This window comes from Capricornis sumatraensis, chromosome 22 (assembly GCF_032405125.1).
Source record: "Capricornis sumatraensis isolate serow.1 chromosome 22, serow.2, whole genome shotgun sequence".
Classification (NCBI taxonomy): domain Eukaryota; kingdom Metazoa; phylum Chordata; class Mammalia; order Artiodactyla; family Bovidae; genus Capricornis; species Capricornis sumatraensis.
Genome location: NC_091090.1, coordinates 12,003,504 through 12,025,782, shown reverse-complemented (window position 1 = coordinate 12,025,782; position 22,279 = coordinate 12,003,504). Strand labels below are relative to the sequence as shown.

General features: G+C 44.9%; 1 protein-coding gene across 1 annotated transcript; it reads right to left on the bottom strand.

Moving 5' to 3' along the window:
• Window positions 1-1,072: 1,072 nt before the first annotated feature.
• Window positions 1,073-15,963, bottom strand: LOC138069748 (DLA class II histocompatibility antigen, DR-1 beta chain-like). The gene is made up of 5 exons (XM_068961090.1): window positions 15,858-15,963; window positions 10,430-10,699; window positions 3,237-3,518; window positions 2,455-2,557; window positions 1,073-1,100 (listed from the first exon to the last, which is right to left on the bottom strand). The coding sequence occupies exons 1-5, from the start codon at window positions 15,955-15,957 to the stop codon at window positions 1,073-1,075; spliced, it is 783 nt and encodes a 260-aa protein (XP_068817191.1). The 5' UTR covers window positions 15,958-15,963.
• Between the last annotated feature and the right edge of the window lie 6,316 nt (window positions 15,964-22,279).

The following is a 22,279-nucleotide window of genomic DNA, read 5'->3' as shown; positions in this document are numbered from 1 at the left end:
AGGTTCGATGCATGATACTGGATGCTTGGGGCTGGTGCACTGAGATGACCCAGAGGGATGGTACGGGGAGGGAGGAGGGAGGGGGGTTCAGGATGGGGAACACGTCTATACCTGTGGCGGATTCATGTTGATGTATGGCAAAACCAATACAATATTGTTAAGTAATTAGAATCCAATTAAAATAAATAAATTTATATAAAAAAACGTATCTTAGATAAAATAGTCTTTTTTTCCTGCTGATAGCATTTTATCTTCATTTACCTATTCGGCTTCTGTACTTTTTCCCTTCCCTGTTTGTATTTTTTGTTGTCTCAAAAGAGCCCCTTTTGTGTTGTATTTGTTCCCAAGTTGAAGTAGCTATAGCTATTTTTCTGCCTTTCCCCTCTTTAATCTTTATGCTATGAGAAAATGTTAAAAACTCTGTTCTGATTACACAGTTGCAGTTTTCTGCTTCTATGTATCACCTTACTCAAATTTGTTGCTTTTGGAAAGTAGCCCTTTGGCTCCTTCCCTGTTTGCCCATTTCTGTTCCTCTCTAACCTTAAAGGAACTTAGTTAGAGGAATGAGATCACTGAGCAGTTGAAACTGACTTCCGACTTATGCTCTCATGAATACACACCATGCCTTGTCTAACCTGTACAAAGATTCCACTCTCTTGTATTTCAAAAAATACATATAAAGAAATGTGTATGGAGGGAGGCAGCAGGGATAGAGAACAAAGAGGACCAGGAAAGAATGAAGATAAGGTACTGGGATCAATCCTGGGGACTTCTGGGTGCAGGGAGGGGCCGAAGAAGCCACCCAGGACTTTTTCTGCAGGGTCATTCAACCCAGAGCAAATTAGACCCTGAGAAAGTACTCTCGTCGTGAGGACTGAACGCTGTACAGCAGAAATGAAAACAACACTGCAAATCAACCATATTTCAATAAAATTAACAAATAAAGAGGCCATCAGAGGGGCATCTCTTCGATTAAAAACTCTGAAAGTAATACAATAAGAGGCCCACAGTCTGAAGCAGGAAACCTTTTCAAGCTGCAAAAAAGCTGGGACTGAAGGTTCTTGTCTGAGTGTCATGGTCTCTGCTCCAGCTCAGGAGACCTGCAGGGGACAGAGGAGAGGGCTGTTTCCATACCACCGCTTCACGCTGCTTCTTCCCCACTTCCTGGGGGCCTCCCCTGAGAGCTCTGCAGTAAGAAGGCGGAAATCAGTCTTAAGCCTCCCTGAACCACAGCAACCTCAGGCCATGGGCCTCTTATTTTATTATTTTTAGAGTTTTAATTGAAGAGATGCCCCTTTGGTGGCTGCTGGGCTGGCAGTCTTTATTTGTTAATTTTATTGAAATATAGTTGATTTACAGTGCTGTTTTCATGTCTGCTGTACAGCAAAGTGACCCAGTTATACACCTATATACATTTAAATTTTACTTTTCATTTATTTACGGTTGCACTGGATCTTTGTTGTGGGGCACAGGCTTTCTCTAGTTGCGGCTGGTGGGCTTCTCACTGCGGTGGTTTCTCCTGTTGCAGAGCCCAGGCTCTAGGGTGCATGGACACAGTAGCTGTGGCATGCAGGCTTATTAGCCCTGTGGCATGTGGGATCTTAATTCCCCAGCCCCGGATTGAACCTGTGTCCCCTGCATCAGGAGGTGGCTTCTTAACCACTGGAGCACCAGGGAAAACCCCACATACATACATTTTTTAAAAGTTCTTTTCCATGATGGTTTATCTCAGGATATAGAGTTTCCTGTGCTATACAGTAGGACCTTGGTATTTATCCATCCTGTATATAATATCCATCTGCCAATCCCAGACTCCCAATCTCTCTCTTCTCCACCCCCTCCCCCTTGGCAAACACAAGTCTGTTCTCTTATTAACTGTGCAAAGCTTTACTGCAAACTGCCTAGTCAGAATTCAGTCTTTCTCATTTTGTCTGTTGCCTCATTTGTCATCTCCACCACTGTTCCTAGGAGACCAAATCTCTCTCTAAAAGGGGATGAAAGGGCATTACCTTGGCTGAGGCCCAGTGTCCCCTGGGAAAGGAGAGGGAGGAGGCACATTCTCAGGATACAGTGTCTCAGCCCCTGACCACCCCCTGAGATTTCTCAACACCACAGCTTGCATCACTGAATACCAGGGTGGACAGGGGAGCAGACCCTGGAATGCATATGACCTAGGAAGCTTCCATCACACAAATCCAGCACCATTTCATCAGCCTTAGTGTCTCTTCTTGCATTTGCCCAAGGATTTCCATCTGAGATCTCCGTGCATGCTAACCCTTCTCTTATCTCTACAGGCCATCACCTCTTATATTTCACCCATAGGTACTTTCTGGATTTCTAGGAAAGTTAAGATCAACTAGACAAAGGCTGTATTCAGAGAACTTCATTGAGTAAAGCCATATTTCTTCCTCCAAACAATCTGTGGGGCGTCTCAGCTGCCAACAGGTCCCTTACCTCCTGATGTAGAAGAGCAGCCCCATCCCAAGGAAGAGCAGACCCAGAACACAGGCCCCGATTCCACTCAGCATCTTTTCTTGTGAAGATTTGTCCTGTGCCCCTGAGAAAAGAAGCCAGTTTCTGAGTGATTTTTATCCCAAATCCAACTTCTGTAATTGAAATTGGGGGGAAGAAGCCTGCTCTGAAAAAACTGAAATAATTGGCCATTCCTAGAAAAGAGATGAAAATTCAAGCTGAGTTACTACAAGTTTCAGGCAGTGAATCATTTAAATATCCCAGCCCTGATAGAAGGCCACACATCTTCAACATCTGACAGATGAGGAGCCTGGGACTGGATGAGGTGGGGAAGTCTGTCTTGGCTGACAGAGCTAATAAAAGGCAGAGCTGGGACTGAACTTCCCTCAGGTCAGGAAGGTCCTTGGAGGGGGTGTGCCCCTTCTCAGATCACAGTGAACAACTCAGGGCAAGAGTGTCCGAAGCACAAGCCCACTTGACACAGAGGACTGGTGCCCAGGAGGTCACAGGAGGCTCTGCTTGCTGGGCAGAACTGGCTCCCCAGGGGGCCCAGGCATTTACAGAAGTCATCAGGGATATCTGCAAACTATTGGAGGATCTCCATCACAGGACGTCACAGGGCAACCCCAACAACCTCAGCTGAATGAGACGAGAACATGGAGCCCATGGACACTTGTGTGGGGAGAGGAGAAACCTGACACTTGGGGGTAAGTGGGCCCCCTCTGTGGTGGCTGAGAAACTTATGAGATCAGAGAGCTCCTCACTCCATTCTGCTGTGACAGGGCTCATCCGGCTGGGGTGCTCCACATGGCAGGTGTAGACCTCTCCACCCTGAGGAACTATTTCAAGCATCACCATGATCTGGAAGGTCCAGTCTCCATTAGGGATCAGGCCTGTGGAGACCACCCCAGAGTCCTCTTCCTGGCCGTTCCGGAACCACTTGACTTCAATGTGGCCAGGGTAGAAACCATTCACAGAGCAGACCAGGAGGTTGTGGTGCTGTAGAGGCCGACTCTTTACAGGATACACAGTCACCGTAGGCTCAACTAGGAGAGAAAACACAGCAGGAGTTATTGCGGGAGACAGACTAAGTCTCCTGACCAGACTGCAGCCTCCGACAGGCGAGGCTTCCCATGTGGCTTCAGAGGATGTGGTGCCATGAACCTTGCTTGAATTTAACCCCAAAACCTCCAACCCCTATTAGAGTTGAGAGATGTTGAGGAAAATTGTGGGGTTTCTTTTTCATAACTTGAAGGAGTTACTTATTGTTGAACTGCAGTATTTATACTTTTTACAGGACACAGGGTATATTCATTAAAAGTGTGATTTCTGTAACTAGGCTCCTTGGGTTCAAACCCAGGCTCTGCTTCTATCTGGTTAATTCTGGAAGAGTTTTTAAATTACTTTGTGCCTCAACTTTCTTATCTCTAAGGAAGATAATGAAGCAAACTTACCTCTTTGAGTTAGATGAGTCATATATAAGATGGACTACTATATATAGAAAACTATAAAACACTGGTGAAAGAAATCAAAGAGGACACTAATAGATGGAGAAATATACCATGTTCATGGATCAGAAGAATCAATATAGTGAAAATGAGGATACTAGCCAAAGCAATCTATAGATTCAATGCAATCCCTATCAAGCTACCAATGGTATTTTTCACAGAGCTAGAACAAATAATTTCACAATTTGTATGGAAATACAAAAAACCTCAAATAGCCAAAGCAATCTTGAGAAAGAAGAATGGAACTGGAGGAATCAACCTGCCTGACTTCAGGCTCTACTACAAAGCCACAGTCATCAAGACAGTATGGTACTGGCACAAAGACAGAAATATAGATCAATGGAACAAAATAGAAAGCCCAGAGATAAATCCACACACCTATGGACACCTTATCTTTGACAAAGGAGGCAAGACTATACAATGGAGAAAAGATCATCTCTTTAACAAGTGGTGCTGGGAAAACTGGTCAACCACTTGTAAAAGAATGAACCTAGAACACTTTCTAACACCATACACAAAAATAAACTCAAAATGGATTAAAGATCTAAATGTAAGACCAGAAACTATAAAACGCCTAGAGGAGAACATAGGCAAAACACTCTCTGACATAAATCACAGCAGGATCCTCTATGACCCACATCCCAGAATATTGGAAATAAAAGCAAAAATAAGCAATGGGACCTAATTAAAATTAAAAGCTTCTGCACAACTAAGGAAACTATAAGCAAGGTGAAAAGACAGCCTTCGGAATGGGAGAAAATAATAGCAAATGAAGCAATTGACAAACAACTAATCTCAAAAAATATACAAGCAACTCCTGCAGCTCAATTCCAGAAAAATAAACGACCCAATCAAAAAATGGGCCAAAGAACTAAATAGACATTTCTCCAAAGAAGACATACAGATGGCTAACAAACATATGAAAAGATGCTCAACATCACTCATTATCAGAGAAATGCAAATCAAAACCACAATGAGGTACCATTTCACACCAGGCAGAATGGCTGCGATCCAAAAGTCTACAAGCAATAAATGCTGGAGAGGGGGTGGAGAAAAAGGAACCCTCTTACACTGTTGGTGGGAATGCAAACTAGTACAGCCCCTATGGAGAACAGTGTGGAGATTCCTTATAAAACTGGAAATAGAACTGCCTTATGACCCAGCAATCCCACTGCTGGGCATACACACCAAGGAAACCAGAATTGAAAGAGACACGTGTACCCCAATGTTCATGGCAGCACTGTTTATAATAGCCAGGACATGGAAGCAACCTAGATGTCCATCAGCAGACAAATGGATAAGAAAGCTGTGGTACATATGCACAATGGAGTATTACTCAGCCATTAAAAAGAATACATTTGAATCAGTTCTAATGAGGTGGATGAAACTGGAGCCCATTATACAAAGTGAAGTAAGCCAGCCAGAAAGAAAAACACCAATACAGTATACTAACACACATATATGGAATTTAGAAAGATGGTAACAATAACCCTGCATGCGAGACAGCAAAAGAGACACAGATGTATAGAACAGACTTTTGGACTCTGTGGGAGAGGGAAAGGGTGGGATGATTTGGGAGAATGGCACTGAAACATGTATATTATCATATGTGAAATGAATCGTCAGTCCAGGTTGGATGCATGATACAGGATGCTCGGGGCTGGTGCACTGGGATGACCCAGAGGGATGGGATGGGGAAGGAGGTGGGAGGGGAGTTCAGGACGGGGAACACACGTACACCCATGGTGGATTCATGTCAATGTATGGCAAAACCAATACAATATTGCAAAGTAATTAGCCTCCAATTAAAGTAAATAAATTTATATATATATAAAAGGTGGACTACTGCTGCTAAGTCATCTCAGTCATGTCCGACTCTGTGTGACCCCATAGACAGCAGCCCACCAGGCTCCTCTATCCATGGGATTCTCCAGGCAAAGAGTACTGGAGTGGGGTGCCATTGCCTTCTGCAAGATGGACTACTACTCAGCCATAAAAAAGAACAAAATAATGCCATTTACAACAACATGGATGCCCCTAGAGATGATCATACTAAGTGAAGTCAGTCAGATAGAGAAGGACAGATACCACATGCTATCACTTATATGTGGAATCTAAAATATGACACAATGAACTTATTTACGAAACAGACACATGGACACAGAGAACAGACCTGTAGTTGTCAAGGGGTATGGGCTTGGGGGAGGAATGGAGTGGGAGTCTGGGGTTGGTAGATGAAAGTTATTATATACAGAACAGATAAACAACACGGTCCCACTGTATAGCACAGAGAACTATATTCAGTATCTATGATAAAGCATAATGGAAAACAAAAGAGTATTAAAAGAAGAATGTATGTAACTGAATCACTTTGCTGTACAGCAGAGATTAACACAACATTGTAAATCAACTCTACTTCAATAAAAAATATTGACCATCATATTTTTAAAAAAGACTTGATAGACTTAAACTATGTTAAGAAACAGCTGGGGGAATTCCCTGGTGGTCCAATGGTTAGGACTCTGCACTCTCACTGCCAAGGGCCTGGCTCAACCCCTGATCGAGGAACTAAAGTCCCACAGGTTGTGTGGAGTGGCTGGAACTTAGTGCTCAACATATGTTAGTTACTCGTTGAAATTTTTTTTTTTTTACTATGAAAGAAAATACGATTCAAAGCTTAAGGATAAATGAGAGAACAGCAGTGGGGTTGGTAGAGTTGTAGAGCTGCATGGAAACTGTTCTTCCCCTGAGCAGCAGAGACGGGCCTCAGAGGTCATTCTCCACGAGGGGTGTCTCAAGGAAAACATAAGTCCTGCACAGGAAAAGCAGCAAGGAGAGCTCATCATTTTAAAAGTTGTTATAGCTTTATACTCAGCTGACGAATCTCTCCCTTTGTCTCCCTTTTTTCCAAAGAAAGTCACAGTGGGATCTCACCAGACACTGAATCTGCCTGTGCCTTGATTTTGGACTTATTCTTCTCTAAAGCTGTGAGAAATACATTTATGTCATTTTTAACATAAAGCAGTTTATGGTAGTTTATTATAGTAGTTGGATCTGATTATAGCTGTCTGACATTATACAAATGGCAGAGTAGAAGGACGTGAGCTCATCTTTTCCTGCAAGAACACCAAAATTGCAACTAGCAGCTGAACTATTGAGAGCAGGATGTTGGAACCCACCAAAGAAAAGATACCCCACATCCAGGGACAAAGGAGAAACCATAACAAGATGGTAGGAGGGGCTCAATCAGAGGCTCTTGGAGAGTACAAACAAAACTTGCCCACACCAGGACCCAGGGAAAGGAGCAGTGACCCCCACAAGAGACTGAGCCAGCCCTGCCTGTGAGTGTTTGATGGTCTCCTGCAGAGGCACAGGTCAGTAGTGGCCTCCCACAGGGACAGGGGCTCTGGCAGCGGCAGTCCTGGGAGGCGTGGTGTGTGGCTTACGTCCACTTGGAGGAGGCTTACGTCCATTAGCCCTATCCTTAGAGCCGATAGCCCTAGCTCAGAGACTGCAGAATCCAGGACTGGGCTGCCTCAGGGAGAGAGCACAGCCCCAGCCATCAGCAGAAAACTGGATTAAAGACTTACTGAGCATGACCCTACCCTCAGAGCAAGACCCCGTTTTCCCCACAGCCAGTCTCTCCCATCAGGGAGCTTGCACAAGCCTCTTATTGTCATGCATCAGAGCTCAGACAGAATGAAACTATAAACACAGAAAACTAACAAAATGATCACATGGATCTCAGCCTGTGTAAGCCAATGAAACTGTGAGCCATGCCGTGCAAGGCCACCCAAGACAGACGGGCCATGGTGGAGTCCTGACAAAACATGGTCCACTGGAGAAGGGAATGGCGAACCACTTCAGCATTCTTGCCTTGAGAACCCCATGAACAGTATGAAAAGGCAGAAAGAATGAGCCTGAAAGATGAGCCCCCCAGGTCAGAAGGTGTCCACTATGCTACTGAGGAAGAGCAGAGAAACCGCTCTGAACTGTGGTGCTAAAAAAGACTCTTGAGAGTCCTTTGGAGAGCAAGGAGATCAAACCAGTCCATCCTAAAAGAAATCAACCCTGAATTCTCATTGGAAGGACTGATGCCGAAGTTGAAGCTCCAATACTTTGGCCACCTGATGTGAACAGCTGGCTTGTTGGAAAAGATGCTGATGCTGGGAAAGACTGAAGGCAGGAGAAGGGGGTGACAGAGGATGAGATGGTTGGACAGCATCATTGACTCAATGGACATGAGTCTGAGCAAACTCTGGGAGACAGTGAAGGACAGAGAAGCCTGGTGTGCAGTAGTCCATAGGGTCACAGAGTTGGACGTGACTGAGTGATTGTACAACAATGTTTGGAATTGTTATCATTTTAGAATTATCTCTCCTAAACTGACATTTGTGATCAGAGTACGGCCTGGGACTCAACATCTGAAACAATCTCTAACACTATCAAAGTGAAAGTGAAGTCACTCAGTCGTGTCTGACCCTTTGCGACCCCGTGAACTGTAGCCCACCAGGCTCTTCAGTCCATGGAATTTTCCAGGCAAGAGTACTGGAGTGGGTTGCCATTTCCTTCTCTAATACTGTCAGGCCCTAGGTAAATACAATTATTTTAAAAGAAAGAAGTGGGGGATGCATTTGTACAGAAACATGAAATAGTAGATTTAAGATTGATGGTAAACCATTAGTCACAATTTTGCTGTTTCTATTTCAGTAAATAAAACCTGTTAAACACTTAACATGGAAAATATTAAACAGAATCTAATAGAAACCGCAAACTGGAGAAAATGTTGACTCAAAATGTTAATAATCTTACTGCATAGAGAAGTCATAAAATTACTGAGAAAAACACATGGACCCCAGCGATAACAGATTAATAGTGTTTGGAGCAGTCATTGCTGCTGGTAAGTCACTTCAGTCGTGTCCGACTCTGTGTGACCCCATAGGCGGCAGCACACGAGGCTCCGCTGTCCCTGGGATTCTCCAGGCAAGAACACTGGAGTGGGTTGCCGTTTCCTTCTCCAGTGCTTGAAAGTGACAAGTGAAAGCGAAGTCGCTCAGTCGGGTCCGACCCTCAGCGACCCCATGGACTGCAGCCCACCAGGCTCCTCCGTCCATGGGATTCTCCAGGCAAGAGTACTGGAATGGGGTGCCATTGCCTTCTCCGGGAGCAGTCATTACAACTGGCAAAAAAAAAAAAAGTGATAAAAGAGAACTTTAGAAATAAAAGAAATATAAGCTAAAAACAATAAGATATAAATTTCCAACTAAGTGACAATATGGAAAATAAAATTTACAATGGGGAGTGCCAGGTAAATTGTTTACAACAATACAAAGGGTTAATATGTAACTACCTAAGTAGTATTACATTATAAACATGGTAATATTAGTATGTTAATATTAAGTAACAAAATTATATCCGGAAGTTGGCTTCATAATCATTTCAAATATGTAAACATGTACATACCAAGAAAGCAAAAAAGTAGTCGGAAATTTAGAACTAGAAGCAGCTTCAGAAAGGTCAGAAGGGTGTGGGAGGTTCCCCTCTACTGCACCCCTAGAAATTAGTGCCCCCACTAATTTATTCTCAGCGCAACACTGCTGCACACAGACCCCAGCGCACTTACCGCGGAGGGTTCAGCAGTGAGGGGTGTGCCCAGAGCAGACTGGAGCTCTTCTCAGTCTCCCAGTCCTTTCGCATTCCTCAGCTCCCCGCCCCAAACCTCCCAAACCACGGACACCTCGAGGCCCCTTCCCGAATCTCTGCCCCACTTCAGCCAGCCTTCCCCTCCACCCGCCCGCCAGCCCTCCCTGGGCGGCAGGAGGCCCAGACGCCGTCCCCCGCATCTGTCTTCCCACCTCGCCCCTCTCTCCCCCTCTCAGACCCCGGTCCACCGCACACTGACAAAATCGCACACTAGCTTTCTGACAGCAGGCTTTCACGGGGCCCCCGTAGCCTGCCCTGTCCTCCCCCATCCGACTCACTGGACTCAGTCTAGCTCCGTCTCTCTCTCTGTCTCTCGGTCTGTGTCTCTGTCTCTGCCTGTCTGTCTCTGTCTCCACCTCTGAAATCTCCGTCTCTCTCTGTCTCTCCGTCTCTCTCTCCGTCTCTCTCTCTGTGTCTCTGTCTCTCTATCTCCGTCTCTCTGTGTTTCTGTCTCTCTATCTCCGTCTCTCTCTGTCTCTCCGTCTCTCTCTCTGTGTCTCTGTCTCTCTATCTCCGTCTCTCTGTGTTTCTGTCTCTCTATCTCCGTCTCCCTCTGTCTCTCCGTCTCTCTGTCTCTCTGTGTCTCTGTCTCTCCGTCTCTCTGTCTCTCTATCTCCGTCTCTCTGTGTCTCTGTCTCTGTGTCTCTGTCTCTCTATCTCCGTCTCTCTGTGTCTCTCCGTCTCTGTCTCGGTCGCTCTCACACTCCTCTCCCCTGCACCGACCTCTCACCCCCATCCCGGCTCACCTCTCCTCTGCACCGTGTGGCTTGCAAAGAACTCGTAGTTGCTGGCGCAGAAATCGTGCACGGCGGCGCGGGCCCGCTGCAGGGCGTCGGGCCAGCGGTTCCAGCGCTCGGCCGCCGGCCGCCCCATCTCGGTCCGCGCCCGGTACTCGCCCACGAGGCTGTCGAAGCGCACCTGCTCCTCGCGGTTGTAGATGTACCTGTCCAGGAAGCGCACCTGCCGCGTGCCGTTGGAGAAGTGACACTCGGACTTGCCCTGCACCATGAAGAGTGCTGTGGGGACGGGAGTGCCCTGGTTACCTGGCGCCCGGCGCCGCGGGGCAACGGGGACCCCCAAGGGCTTCCCCGGGCCCTCGGAGCCCTGGTCCGTCCTCCCCCGCCAGCCGCGCAGGGAAGACGAGCTCTGCCCCTGAGCCGATCGGGCTCCTCTTGGCCACCAGGCTTGCCTGGCGTCGCCAAGTGTGGCCTGGTCGGGGTCCCCACCACCGCCTCCTCCTGGGACCCTCCACCGCGGAGACACCAGCGCTGAGTCTCCCCACGACCTCTGCCGCAACACGGCCGCCCCATTCCTCCTGTGCGTGCTTGGTCAGGACTGCCCGCCTGCCAAACCCTCGCTGCCCCTGAGATTCCAGGAAGGGGAAAACGTGCACCGTCCCTCTATTCGTGGAGCTTGGCATTTAGTGAAAGTGATGGACGGAAGCCAAATGCACAGCAATTTATACAGGAATGAGAAATGTCAGGATAACAGGGTGGGGATCTGCGAATGATGGGAGGACCTAAGCTAGGTTAGGGCATCAGAGGCACGGTCTCTGAAGACACTTAAAGCATGAGGTGTTAGGGGAAGTGGCTGAGAGCTCTAGGAAGAGTGTGTGTGTTTAGGGGAAAAAGAGAGACACATTTTAAGTAGAAATGTGGAAAAGAAGTAGACGTGTGGAAAAGCTGAAAGAATTAACTGATGAACTTCCTCAAGAAGACAGTTCACTGAACCACAAAAAAGTGAGAGAAAGGAGGCTAAAAGATGAGACTGGAGAAATTACATGGAACCAGGCACTTGTAGGTAATAGTAGGATTTTGACTTTATGCTAAATGTAATGAAAACTATTGATGGGTTGTAGGAGATTAAAACTGTGAGCCCAGGTCCACCATTCCAAGTCTGGACAGCTCAGAAAGCCAGATTTTCTAAAAATTTGGTGCCAAGATTCCTTTGGCAGTTCTGACCTGCTGACAGAAAGGTCAGCTGGGTCTCAGCGCTCTTATTGGTTGCACATGGTTCTGTAGCTTCATTGTGTATAAAGATACAGAGATACAAATATACACACACATGCCATATGAGTGTATATCTTTGTAAATTTTTGGGTCTTTTCTTAAATTGCAGTATCGTTGATTTACAATATTATTTTAGTTCCAGGTATACAACACAGTGATTCAATACTTTTATAGATTATACTCCATTTAAAGTTATTACAAGATAATGGCTATATTTCCCTGAGCCGTACTATATGTCTTTGCTGCTTATTTATTTTATACATAGTACTTTGCATCTCTTAATACCATACCCTTGTCTCATTCTTCCTGCCTTCTGGTTCCCCACTGGTAGCCACTAGTTCACACTTTGTGAGTCTGTTTTTGTTTTGTCATACACATTTGTTTGCTTTATGTTTTAGACTCCACTTATAAGTGATAACAGAGTATTCAATTTTTTCTGTCTGACTTATTCCACTAATCTTAATACTCTCTAGGTCCATCCATATTGTTGCAAATGGCAGAATTTCATTCTTTTTTATGACTGAGTAATATTCCATTATATATGTACCACATTTTTATCCATTCATCTGTCAATAGACACTTAAGTTGCTTTCACATTTTGGGTATTGTAAAAAATGCTGCAGTGAATGAACATCGGGATGCATGAACCCCTGCAATCTAATCTCCATGTGGTAGCTAGAATTATTAAAAAAAAATAAATATAGGGCAGTAGTTCAGTGGCTAAGACTCTGAGCTTCCCATGCACAAGGCCAGCGTTCACTCCTTGGTTAGAGAACTAGACCCCACGTGCCACAGCTAAAATCCCACATGCTGCCACTAAAAAAAAAAAAAAAGATCGTGCATGCTGCAACTACAGATCTGCATGCCGCAACAAAGATAGAAGATCCCGCGTGCCACAACTAAGATCCAGTGCAGCCAAATAAATAAATAAATATTTTAAAAAATATACAAGTGGACTCACTTTGTAACTTCCCTTAGTAGCTTCACGTATCTCTATAAATAAAAGTCAAATTTCTCATCATGGCCATTTGGGCCTAACATGATTCGGCTCTTGACTTTCTCTCCAACCTCACCTTATTCCACTCCTCCACCTGCTTTATTTGTTTCAGCTGCTCGAACCTTCTTTCTGTCCCTTAAACACAGCAAACATCTTCCCACATTTCTACCTTTCCCTTGGTCCCTGGAGTATTTGTCCCTTAGATCTTTCTCATGATTGTTTTCTTCTCATCATTTATTGGATGTCACTTTCTCAGGAAAAGCCCCCTAGACACTTGCACTGAAGTCAGGTGAATACTATATATCTATTTCTATATCTATCTATCTATATATATATAATATGTGGCTCAGACAGTAAAGAACCTGCCTGCAATGCAGCAGACCTGTGTTTGATCCCTCCAGGGTCTGGAAGATCCCCTGGAGAGGGGAATGGCAACCCACTCCAGTATTCTTGCCTGGAGAATTCCATGGACAGAGGAGCCTGGTGGGCTACAGTCCATAGTGTAACAAAGAGTCAGACACGCTAACACTCACTCATCACATATAATATACACATATAAACAGCATTTACTACTGTTTCAAATGTTTTTCTTGGTTCAGTGTTTCTTGTCATTAGGTAATTTCCATGATCATAATGGACTTCTCTGTATTATTCAAATAGAATTCACTGAGCCTAGTACATAATAGTTGCTCAAAAAAGTACTTGTCATTTATGGTTTGGGGAATTAATTTTTGTGGGGCTTCTGGAAAGCAGGAAGGGGCTCCCACTCCAACACAGTTTTGTAATCATGACAACTTAATTCCTCAGCCAGGGTTGAACCTGTGCCCTCTGCAGTTGGAGGTGGAGTTTTAACCACTGGACCACTGGGGAAGACTCTATACCTTATGTCTCTGCTATATCCTGTGAGAAGTTCGGACTAACTTCCTCTTTCTCTTCTTTCTACTGTAAAGAAACATTCACAGGTGATTTTAAGAGACAAGCAACATTTTATGAAGTTTCATCTCATCCAATGGGTCTGTTATAGTGCTGCAGGTTTGTGCAAACTTTGGGAATTTTCAGTAATGGTGATGACATGGTTGGGGAAAGAATACAGAAAAATGGAGGGAGAGGCAACCAAAGATGGCTGATTATGGAAAACTGTTGGCATGATGAATGAACATATGAAAATTGGGCTTAAGACTCCAAGAGGTAATGAGTTCCCTTGACTTCCTTACTGGCTTTCAGCCCCGTGGGATGGAAACAGCCTTGACACTCTCAGTATCCTGCTCAGGGTACATGGTTTGAACCATATGAAATGGCTGATGTGTGACTATTTGGGGTTTATAAAAATATAATTTAATATGGTCTATTCTATACCGGGATTCGCAGGTGGCACTAGTGGTGAAGAACCCACCTGCCAGTGCAGGACACTTGAGAGATGCAGGTGTGACCCCTAGGTTGGGAAGATCTCCTGGAAAAGGGCATGGCAATCCACTCCAGTATTCTCGCCTAGAGAATCCCTTGGACAGAGGAGCCTAGTGGGCTATGATCTATAGGATCGCATAGAGGCAGACACTACTGAGCGACTGAAGACACACACACGCATTCTATATTAGTTGAATCTCTTCTTGAAGGTTCAGGCCAGATCAAGAGGCGATGTAGCAGAAACTGAGAGGATAGAAAGGTTCAAAATAGTCACAATAAGCACTGGCCTGTGCCAGGTTTTCAGTTCTTCTTGAGTTCTTTAAGGCATCACAGAATGCCCCTTAGATGCTTTTTAACTACAGGGTTATTCCGAGTACTGAGGATCCCCACTTTAGTTCCGGAGTGCATTACACCGCAGGAGAAATGAGAGAAAACTAACCCCAAGTTGTGGCAGAGAACCTCCAGTCCAGGAACACAGACCTTATAAACCATGGGGTTTAGGGAGAAAGAAAAGGAGACAGCAGATAACCAATAAGGATCTACTGCACAGCACAGGGGATGCTAATTGATAATTTGTAATAACCTAAAGGGGAAAAGAATCTGAAAAAGAATATATATATATTATACTATAAGAATATATATACTATATATATAAAAGAATACATATACGACATATATATGTAACTGAATTGCTGTGCTGTATACCTGAAACCAACTCAATATTATAAATCAACTATGAAAAAGTGAAAGTGCTAGTTGCTCAGTTGTGTCCGACTCTTTGAAACCCCACAGACTGAAGCCTGCCAAGCTTCTCTGTCCATGGAATTCTCTAAGCAGGAATACTGGAGTGGGTTGCTATTCCCTTCTCCAGGGGATCTTCCTGACCCAGGGATCGAAGCAAGATCGCCTGCGCTACCGGCCGATTCTTTACCATCTGAGCCGCCAGGAGAGGCCAGCACATACTTATCATGTGTATGTATGTATAACTGAGTTGCTGTGCTGTACACCAGAAGCTGACCCAATACTGTAAATCAACGATACTTTAATTGAAAAAAGGAGGAGACAGTGGGGAGGCCACTTGGAACATCCTCACATACTGGGGACAGGAAGCAGTGTCACAGATCCCGTGGAGGACCCAAGAAGGGTCTTCCAGGAGAGGTCTTTCTACTTCCTTTTGCATCCCCTTAATGTTTTCATTTTGAATTATTTTGGAAATCATTTCTAAATCCTCTAAAAACCCTGAGGGAATGGGATGTGAGACTGGAGAGGTTTTATTAGAAGAGAGTTGAGAAGAAATAGGCTATATGCATATATATGAAGGCTCCTTGGGCAGGTCTCCTAACGAGGGCAAGTATCCAGGCGCCTTTCGTTTGTGGAAGGAATGGAGGATTCATATGATAAAGATAGGGCTTCCCAGGTGGCTCAGTGGATAAAGAATCCGCGTGCGATGCAGGAGATGCAGGAGACTTGAGTTCGATCCCTGGGTTGGGAAGATCCGCTGGAGGAGGGCATGACAACCCACTCCAGTATCTTGCTTGGAAAATCCCACGGATAGAGGAGCCTGGCGGGCTACAGTCCATGGGGTTGCAAAGAGTTGGACACGACTGCAGTGGCTGAGCCTGCATGCAAGCACTCATGATAAAGATAAGTAGTCACTGGAGAAGATGCTGATTTTTGAGGGATGTGGCCTGGACAGAGAGGTAAAGCTAACTCCCTTCCTCCTCCTCCCTCCACAGCAGCTCACCATCCAAGGTGTGCACTTACTTCGGGTGTTTCCAGCCCAAGCCAGGAGAGGGCTCAGCACCATCAGTATCACTGGCAGAATTACTGTCCAGGAGCCTGGGGGGAACCAAAGGCACACCATGCAGGAGAACAGAAGAAGGCAAAGTGCAGGGGAGCAGAAAAATCTCGGTGAGGACTAAGAGCCCCCCTCCACCCACATCTCAAATATTACCAACCTAGAAACTCATTACTCTGTTTCTGGATTGGGTCGGCTGTTTGGGAGAGCCAATCAGATTCATCCCCGGACAACATCATCAGTTGCTGGTCAGATATTCAGTATGCAGTTCCTCTTTTGAATCCTTAAAAGGATTGTTTTAATTTTGTGCTTTAAAAGTTTGATCCGTTTTGTAGTTGAAGCATTTTGATTGGGGCCCTATCGTGAGCCAGCTCTGCTGGTCAGTGATGGTCACCTAAGTTTCTCAGGATCATCTCCCAACGCTGCCTCCACCGTTAGGGGACCTCCAGAATACACATAAGAGAAAGCCGCTAACAGAGAGTGATCTGTGGGCAACGGAGTGTCTTGAAGGTACCTTTGCAGAGTGCGTAACTAACAGTGTAATAGGGTCCATGTCCTAATCCCATCCTGCAGGGGCTCAGAGATAGGTCTCAAATCAGCAACTCTGCTTTAGAATAATTAGTATTTTATGTGAAAAAGTGATTAATCCCTTCCTCCTGGTTCCCATTTTTGACTCTCCTCTTTCCACTGGGGACATGTCCCCTTCTCTTGCTTTACCCGAAGGAAAGATACAAGCAAATGTTGCTCAGAACACAGTGTAGAGTGTTCAGTAAACAGAAACCTATGAAAAAAACTATGATGCAACCATGGTTTGATGCAACCATGGTTTAGATATATCATTCTACTTTTAGATTAATGATTACATCTTTTATTAATATATGCATTATCTGTGATTCAGAATGGACTTTAAAGGAAAGCTGTCATCTAAAGTTCTGCATTAATTCTTTTTCTACCACAATTCTGATAAACAGTCCATCTTTACATGCTTTAATGTATCTAGTGACAGGAAACTCACCATGCTACCATAAAAATGACTAGAACTGGTAATTTTTTGGTGGTCCAGTGGCTAAGACTCCATGCTCCCAATGCAGAGGGCTCAGATTTGATCCCTGTTGAGGGAACTAGATTCCACATGCTGCAACTAAGAAGTCGCATGCCATAACTAAAGTTACTGCTTGCCACAACTGAGACTCAATGCAGCCAAATAAATAAATATATTTTTTTAAATGGCTAAAATTTATTGAGCAATTTTTGAGCTGGCTTTCTGTATCATCGTTTTATTGAATTCTCACATCATCTCGGTGATTGAATTACCAGAAGATGGACAGAATGAAAGGGTGGAGAAGAACGACTTTTGCCAGGATGCAAATCTGATGAGTGATACTCTCCACACTCAACCAAGTTAAACGTGATTCCAAACCCCACAAGATCAGCTATTACTTCATAACAATCTACATTCAATTTCTGAAGAGAACAGGGTCCTTAGATTAAAAAAATGTTTTCACTGCATCTCAATGGAAATGTGAATCCATGAGAGGCCCATTTTCGTGAATGACAGCATTTTATATAAATTGAGGCAATTGCAGGGTTTCAAATCTAGTTCCTCCAAAAGTTACCCCTCATCTTCACTCTTGCTTTCCTCTGGAAACGATGAACTTTGGCACGGATCTTTTGTCATGACACTAGAGCTCTTGTCCAAGTCTCCTTATTGAAGATAAAAATGACCTTAACATTCCTAAATCCAGTGCATTGGTCTCACTTATTATTCCAGATTTTTCAGCATAATGTAGTGCAAGTTTGAACACTGCAAAAGAGAATCAAATGGTGCCTCACTTACTTTGGGAAAAAAGGTTTCTTTGCCTGTGGAAAGTTCAAAATTTTCTTGGGCAAGTAGAGCTTGAGGAGCAGTTACTATTGTCCCTGGACTTGAGGAGCATCTATGTCCCCAGGACCCCAGTGATAATTCAGTACTACTAGCAGCTGTGCAGTTGCCCCAGGAAACGCTCACGTTTAATTTGACAAACAGAAAATCATAATTTACTCAGAATTCACCACTTCTGACAGTGTGGAAAGCCTAACAAAGGCTCACCCGAGACGACAGGATAAAAGGAATGCTGAGGAAAAGTAATTCAATATCGCAAACATACCGGAGCCCCATGAAAGAGGGCACTACCAAAACTCATTCATATAAATCTGACATAGAGTTTATAAAATCATACAAAGTTCTTTTCAAACAGGATGGGATGTATACATTTATGAGTAACCAAGATGTACTGCTTTAAATGTTATAAATCTCAACTTTTCTTCAATACTAATTAAACATAAGGACAATTCAGGTAAAACAATGCAGTAACCGTCACCACATCATCATCCCTAAGGTGATCTTGAGGCTGAATTTCTTCACTGAAAACAGGAGGAGAAGCAATCCTGCTCAGCTCCGACTGTGTAAGAGAAGTCTCAAGTAAGAGCTTATCTCCTGAGGAAAATGCAGTTCATTTGGTTTCTGGAATAAAGTGTAGATTCAGTGTAGAAGTTCTAGTCTCTGCTCTCGATGCATGAGACCATATGCTTGCTTCTTTGGGCAATAAATCAACACTCGGGAACAAACAAGTGAGATCACATGGACAGACCTTCACCGACCAACAAGCAGGTGGAAGTTTGTATCATTACAGGATGCTTTGAGCCCCACAGACTGTCGCAGAATAGGACTCATTTGTAGAAAGCCTGGAAAGTTGCAATACATCTGGGAAAAATGGGTTCTTCATTTTTGCAAGCTACTTAGCATGTAGAATGTCTCTCTCTTGTCCAAGCAGTTTAATATATTCTCTGTAGTTTTCAGAAGCTATCAGCACTAAGCTGGAAACAAAAGTGAGAAGCAGGTCAGTGGTTCCTTTATTTAAGGAAAAATATTAATAACAGGGAATGGATCAACAGGGCCCATTTCTGCTTACCAAGGAAGATGCATATCCTCCACGGAAGACTGTGTCATTTACAGGCTGCGTCAGCCGTCAGCAGGCTTAGTAGGATGCTTTCCACTGAGGTTTTAGCGATGTCCTCCATTCAGTTCAGTTCAGTTCAGTCGCTCAGTCGTGACCGACTCTTTGCGACCCCATGAATTGCAGCACGCCAGGCCTCCCTGTCTATCACCAACTCCCGGAGGAACTTTTAAAAACTATTCGTTTTTATTTATTTATTTGGTTGTGCCAGGCATTAGCTGTGGCATGTGAATCCAGTTCCCTGACCAGGGATGGAACCCAGGGCCCTTGCATTGGGAGCTTGGAATCTTAGCCACTGGACCACCGGGAAGATGCTTAAAGATGATCTGGGGACAAAAAAAAAACAAAAACAAAAACAAAAACCCAACAAACAACAGCAACAACAACAAAACCCTTTTTTGCGCCAATAACAGTGTCGCGCGCCCCCTGCTGGCCGTCGGGCCCAGAACCGGACACCGGCTGGAGAAGCTTGCGGAGCCCCGCCCGCCGCGGACAGAGAGGGGAGCGAAGCGGCGACGGCGCGAAGGGGCTTCAGAGCGCGAAGGAGAGACCCCGGCGCTGCCGCTGGGGAGGTGGTGCGAGCGGAAAGCCGGAGCACTAACAGGAGAGACGCAGCCCCCCGACCGCGCCCTCCCTCTGGTTCCGGGGAGCCCAGCAGCAGGGCAGGCGCCCTCTGGTTCTTGGGAGCTCGGAGGCTGGCGGGGCCGGGGTGTGCGGAGGCGGTCATGGAACTTTAACTTTTTAGAGGATGAAGTTGCAGAAGGTCAGGCTTCCCAGCTCCCTCTGTCAGGCCGAATGCCCTGGGTCCTAGGAGGGAGGTGCTGGTGAGATGGGACACCCAGGGCATCTTTCAGGGCAGCACTGGGTAAATGTGCACCGTGGAAAATGTCCGCTGCCCATTTTTAATGAGATTTTTTTTTTTTCCTATTGAGTTGTATAATACTTCCTCAGATCTCAGTGACGCTTTATTGCGACTGTGCTGCTGAGTACAGTTATCATCTTGATTTTACATTCTTTCATCAGCCTTTTTGGAGAAGGAAATGGCAGCCCACTCCAGTATTCTTGCCTGGAGAATCCCACGGACAAAGGAGCCTGGTGGGCTCCAGTCCATGGGGTCGCAAAGAGTCGGACACGACTGAGCGACTAACACACACACACACACACACACACACACAAATTGAGTTGTATGGATTTTTAAATATATTTTGGATATTAACCCGTTTATCAGATACAAAGTTTGGAAGTATTTTCTCCCGTTCGGTAGGTTGCATTTTTGGTAGGTTTCCTTTGCGTTGCAAGAATTTTTTACTTTGATGTAGTTCTACTTGTTTATTTTTCTTGCTTTTGGGGTCAAATTTTAAAAAATCATCAAGACCTATATCAAGAAGCGTAACACCTACGTTGACTTTTAGAAGTCTCTGGTTTCAGGTCTTGCATTCAAATCTTCAACCCATTTTGAGTTAATTTTTGTGTATGGTGTTATTATTGATAGTTGTCTAATTTCATTCTTTTGCATGTGGCTGTCCAGTTCTCCTTACACCATTTACTGAAGAGGTTGTCCTTTCCCCATCATGTATTGGCTCTTTTGTGTTAAACTAAATGATTGCAGCCATGAAATTAAAAGACGCTTGCTTTTTGGAAGAAAAGCGATGACCAACCTAGACAGCATATTAAAAAGCAGAGACATTATTTTGCCAACAAAGGTCCGTATAGTCACAGCTATGTTTTTTCCAGTAGTCATATATGGATATGAGAGTTGGACCATAAAAAAAGCCGAGTGTTGAAGAATTGATGCTTTTGAACTGTGGTGTCAGAGAAGACTCTTGAGAGTCCCTTGGACTGCAAGGAGATCCAACCAGTCAATTCTAAAGGAGATCAGTCCTGAATATTCACTGGAAGGACTGATGCTGAAGCTCCAATACTTTGGCCACCTGATGTGAAGAACTGACTCATTGGAAATGACTCTGATGCTGGGAAAGATTGAGGGTGGGAGAAGAAGGGGATGACAGAGGGTGAGATGGTTGGATGGCATCACCGACTCGATGGATATGAGTTTGAGCAAGCTCTGGGAGTTGGTGATGGACAGGGAAGCCTGGTGTGCTGCAGTCCATGGGGTTGCAGTCAGACACAACTGAGCAACTGAACCGAACTGAATTGACCAAATGTATGTGAATTTATTTCTGGGCTCTCTATTGTGTTCCATTGGTCAGTTTTTATATGAATTCCATGCTGATCACCCCAGCTTTGTAATGCTGTTTGAAATAAAGTCTGGAGTCTATAGTCTATTGCTCTTACTGCATCTTCCATACTTCATGAGCTTCCCAGGTGGTGCTAGTGGTAAAGAACCCCTCTGCAATGCGGGAGATGTAAGAGGCACAAGTTCGATCCCTGGGTGGGGAAGATCTCTTAGAGGAGAGCATGGCAACCCACTCCAGTATTCTTGCCTGGAGAATCCCACGGACAGAAGAGTCTGGAAGGCTACAGTTCACAGGGTTGCACAGTGTCAGACATGACTGAAGCAACTTAGCATGCATGCACATACTTTGTAATGTTTCATTTCACTAAATGTTAAGAATGAAAGGGGCTTTAGGGACTATCCAGCCAATTTCAGCCTCCATTTACCATAAATACCAATAATCAGATTCAGATCAGTCATGTCCGACTCTTTGCGACCCCATGAATCGCAGCACGCCAGGCCTCCCTGTCCATCACCAACTCCCGGAGTTCACTCAAACTCACATCCATCGAGTCGGTGATGCCATCCAGCCATCTCATCTTCTGTCGTCCCCTTCTTCTCCTGCCCCCAATCCCTCCCAGCATCAGAGTCTTTTCCAATGAGTCAACTCTTTGCATGAGATGGCCAAAGTACTGGAGTTTCAGCTTTAGCATCATTCTTTCCAAAGAAATCCCAGGGCTGATCTCCTCCAGAATGGACTGGTTGGATCTCCTTGCAGTCCAAGGGACTCTCAAGAGTCTTCTCCAACACCACAGTTCAAAAGCATCAATTCTTCGGCTCTCAGCTTTCTTCACAGTCCAACTCTCACTCCAGACATGACCCCTGGAAAAACCATAGCCTTGACTAGACAGACCTTAGTCAGCAAAGTAATGTCTCTGCTTTTGAATACGCTATCTAGGTTGGTCATAACTTTTCTTCCAAGGAGTAAGCGTCTTTTAATTTCATGGCTGCAGTCACCATCTGCAGTGATTTTGGAGCCCCCCAAAATAAAGTCTGACACTGTTTCCACTGTTTCCCCATCTATTTCCCATGAAGTGATGGGACCAGATGCCATGATCTTCGTTTTCTGAATGTTGAGCTTTAAGCCAACTTTTTCACTCTCCTCAAGAGGCTTTTGAGTTCCTCTTCACTTTCTGGCGTAAGGGTGGTGTCATCT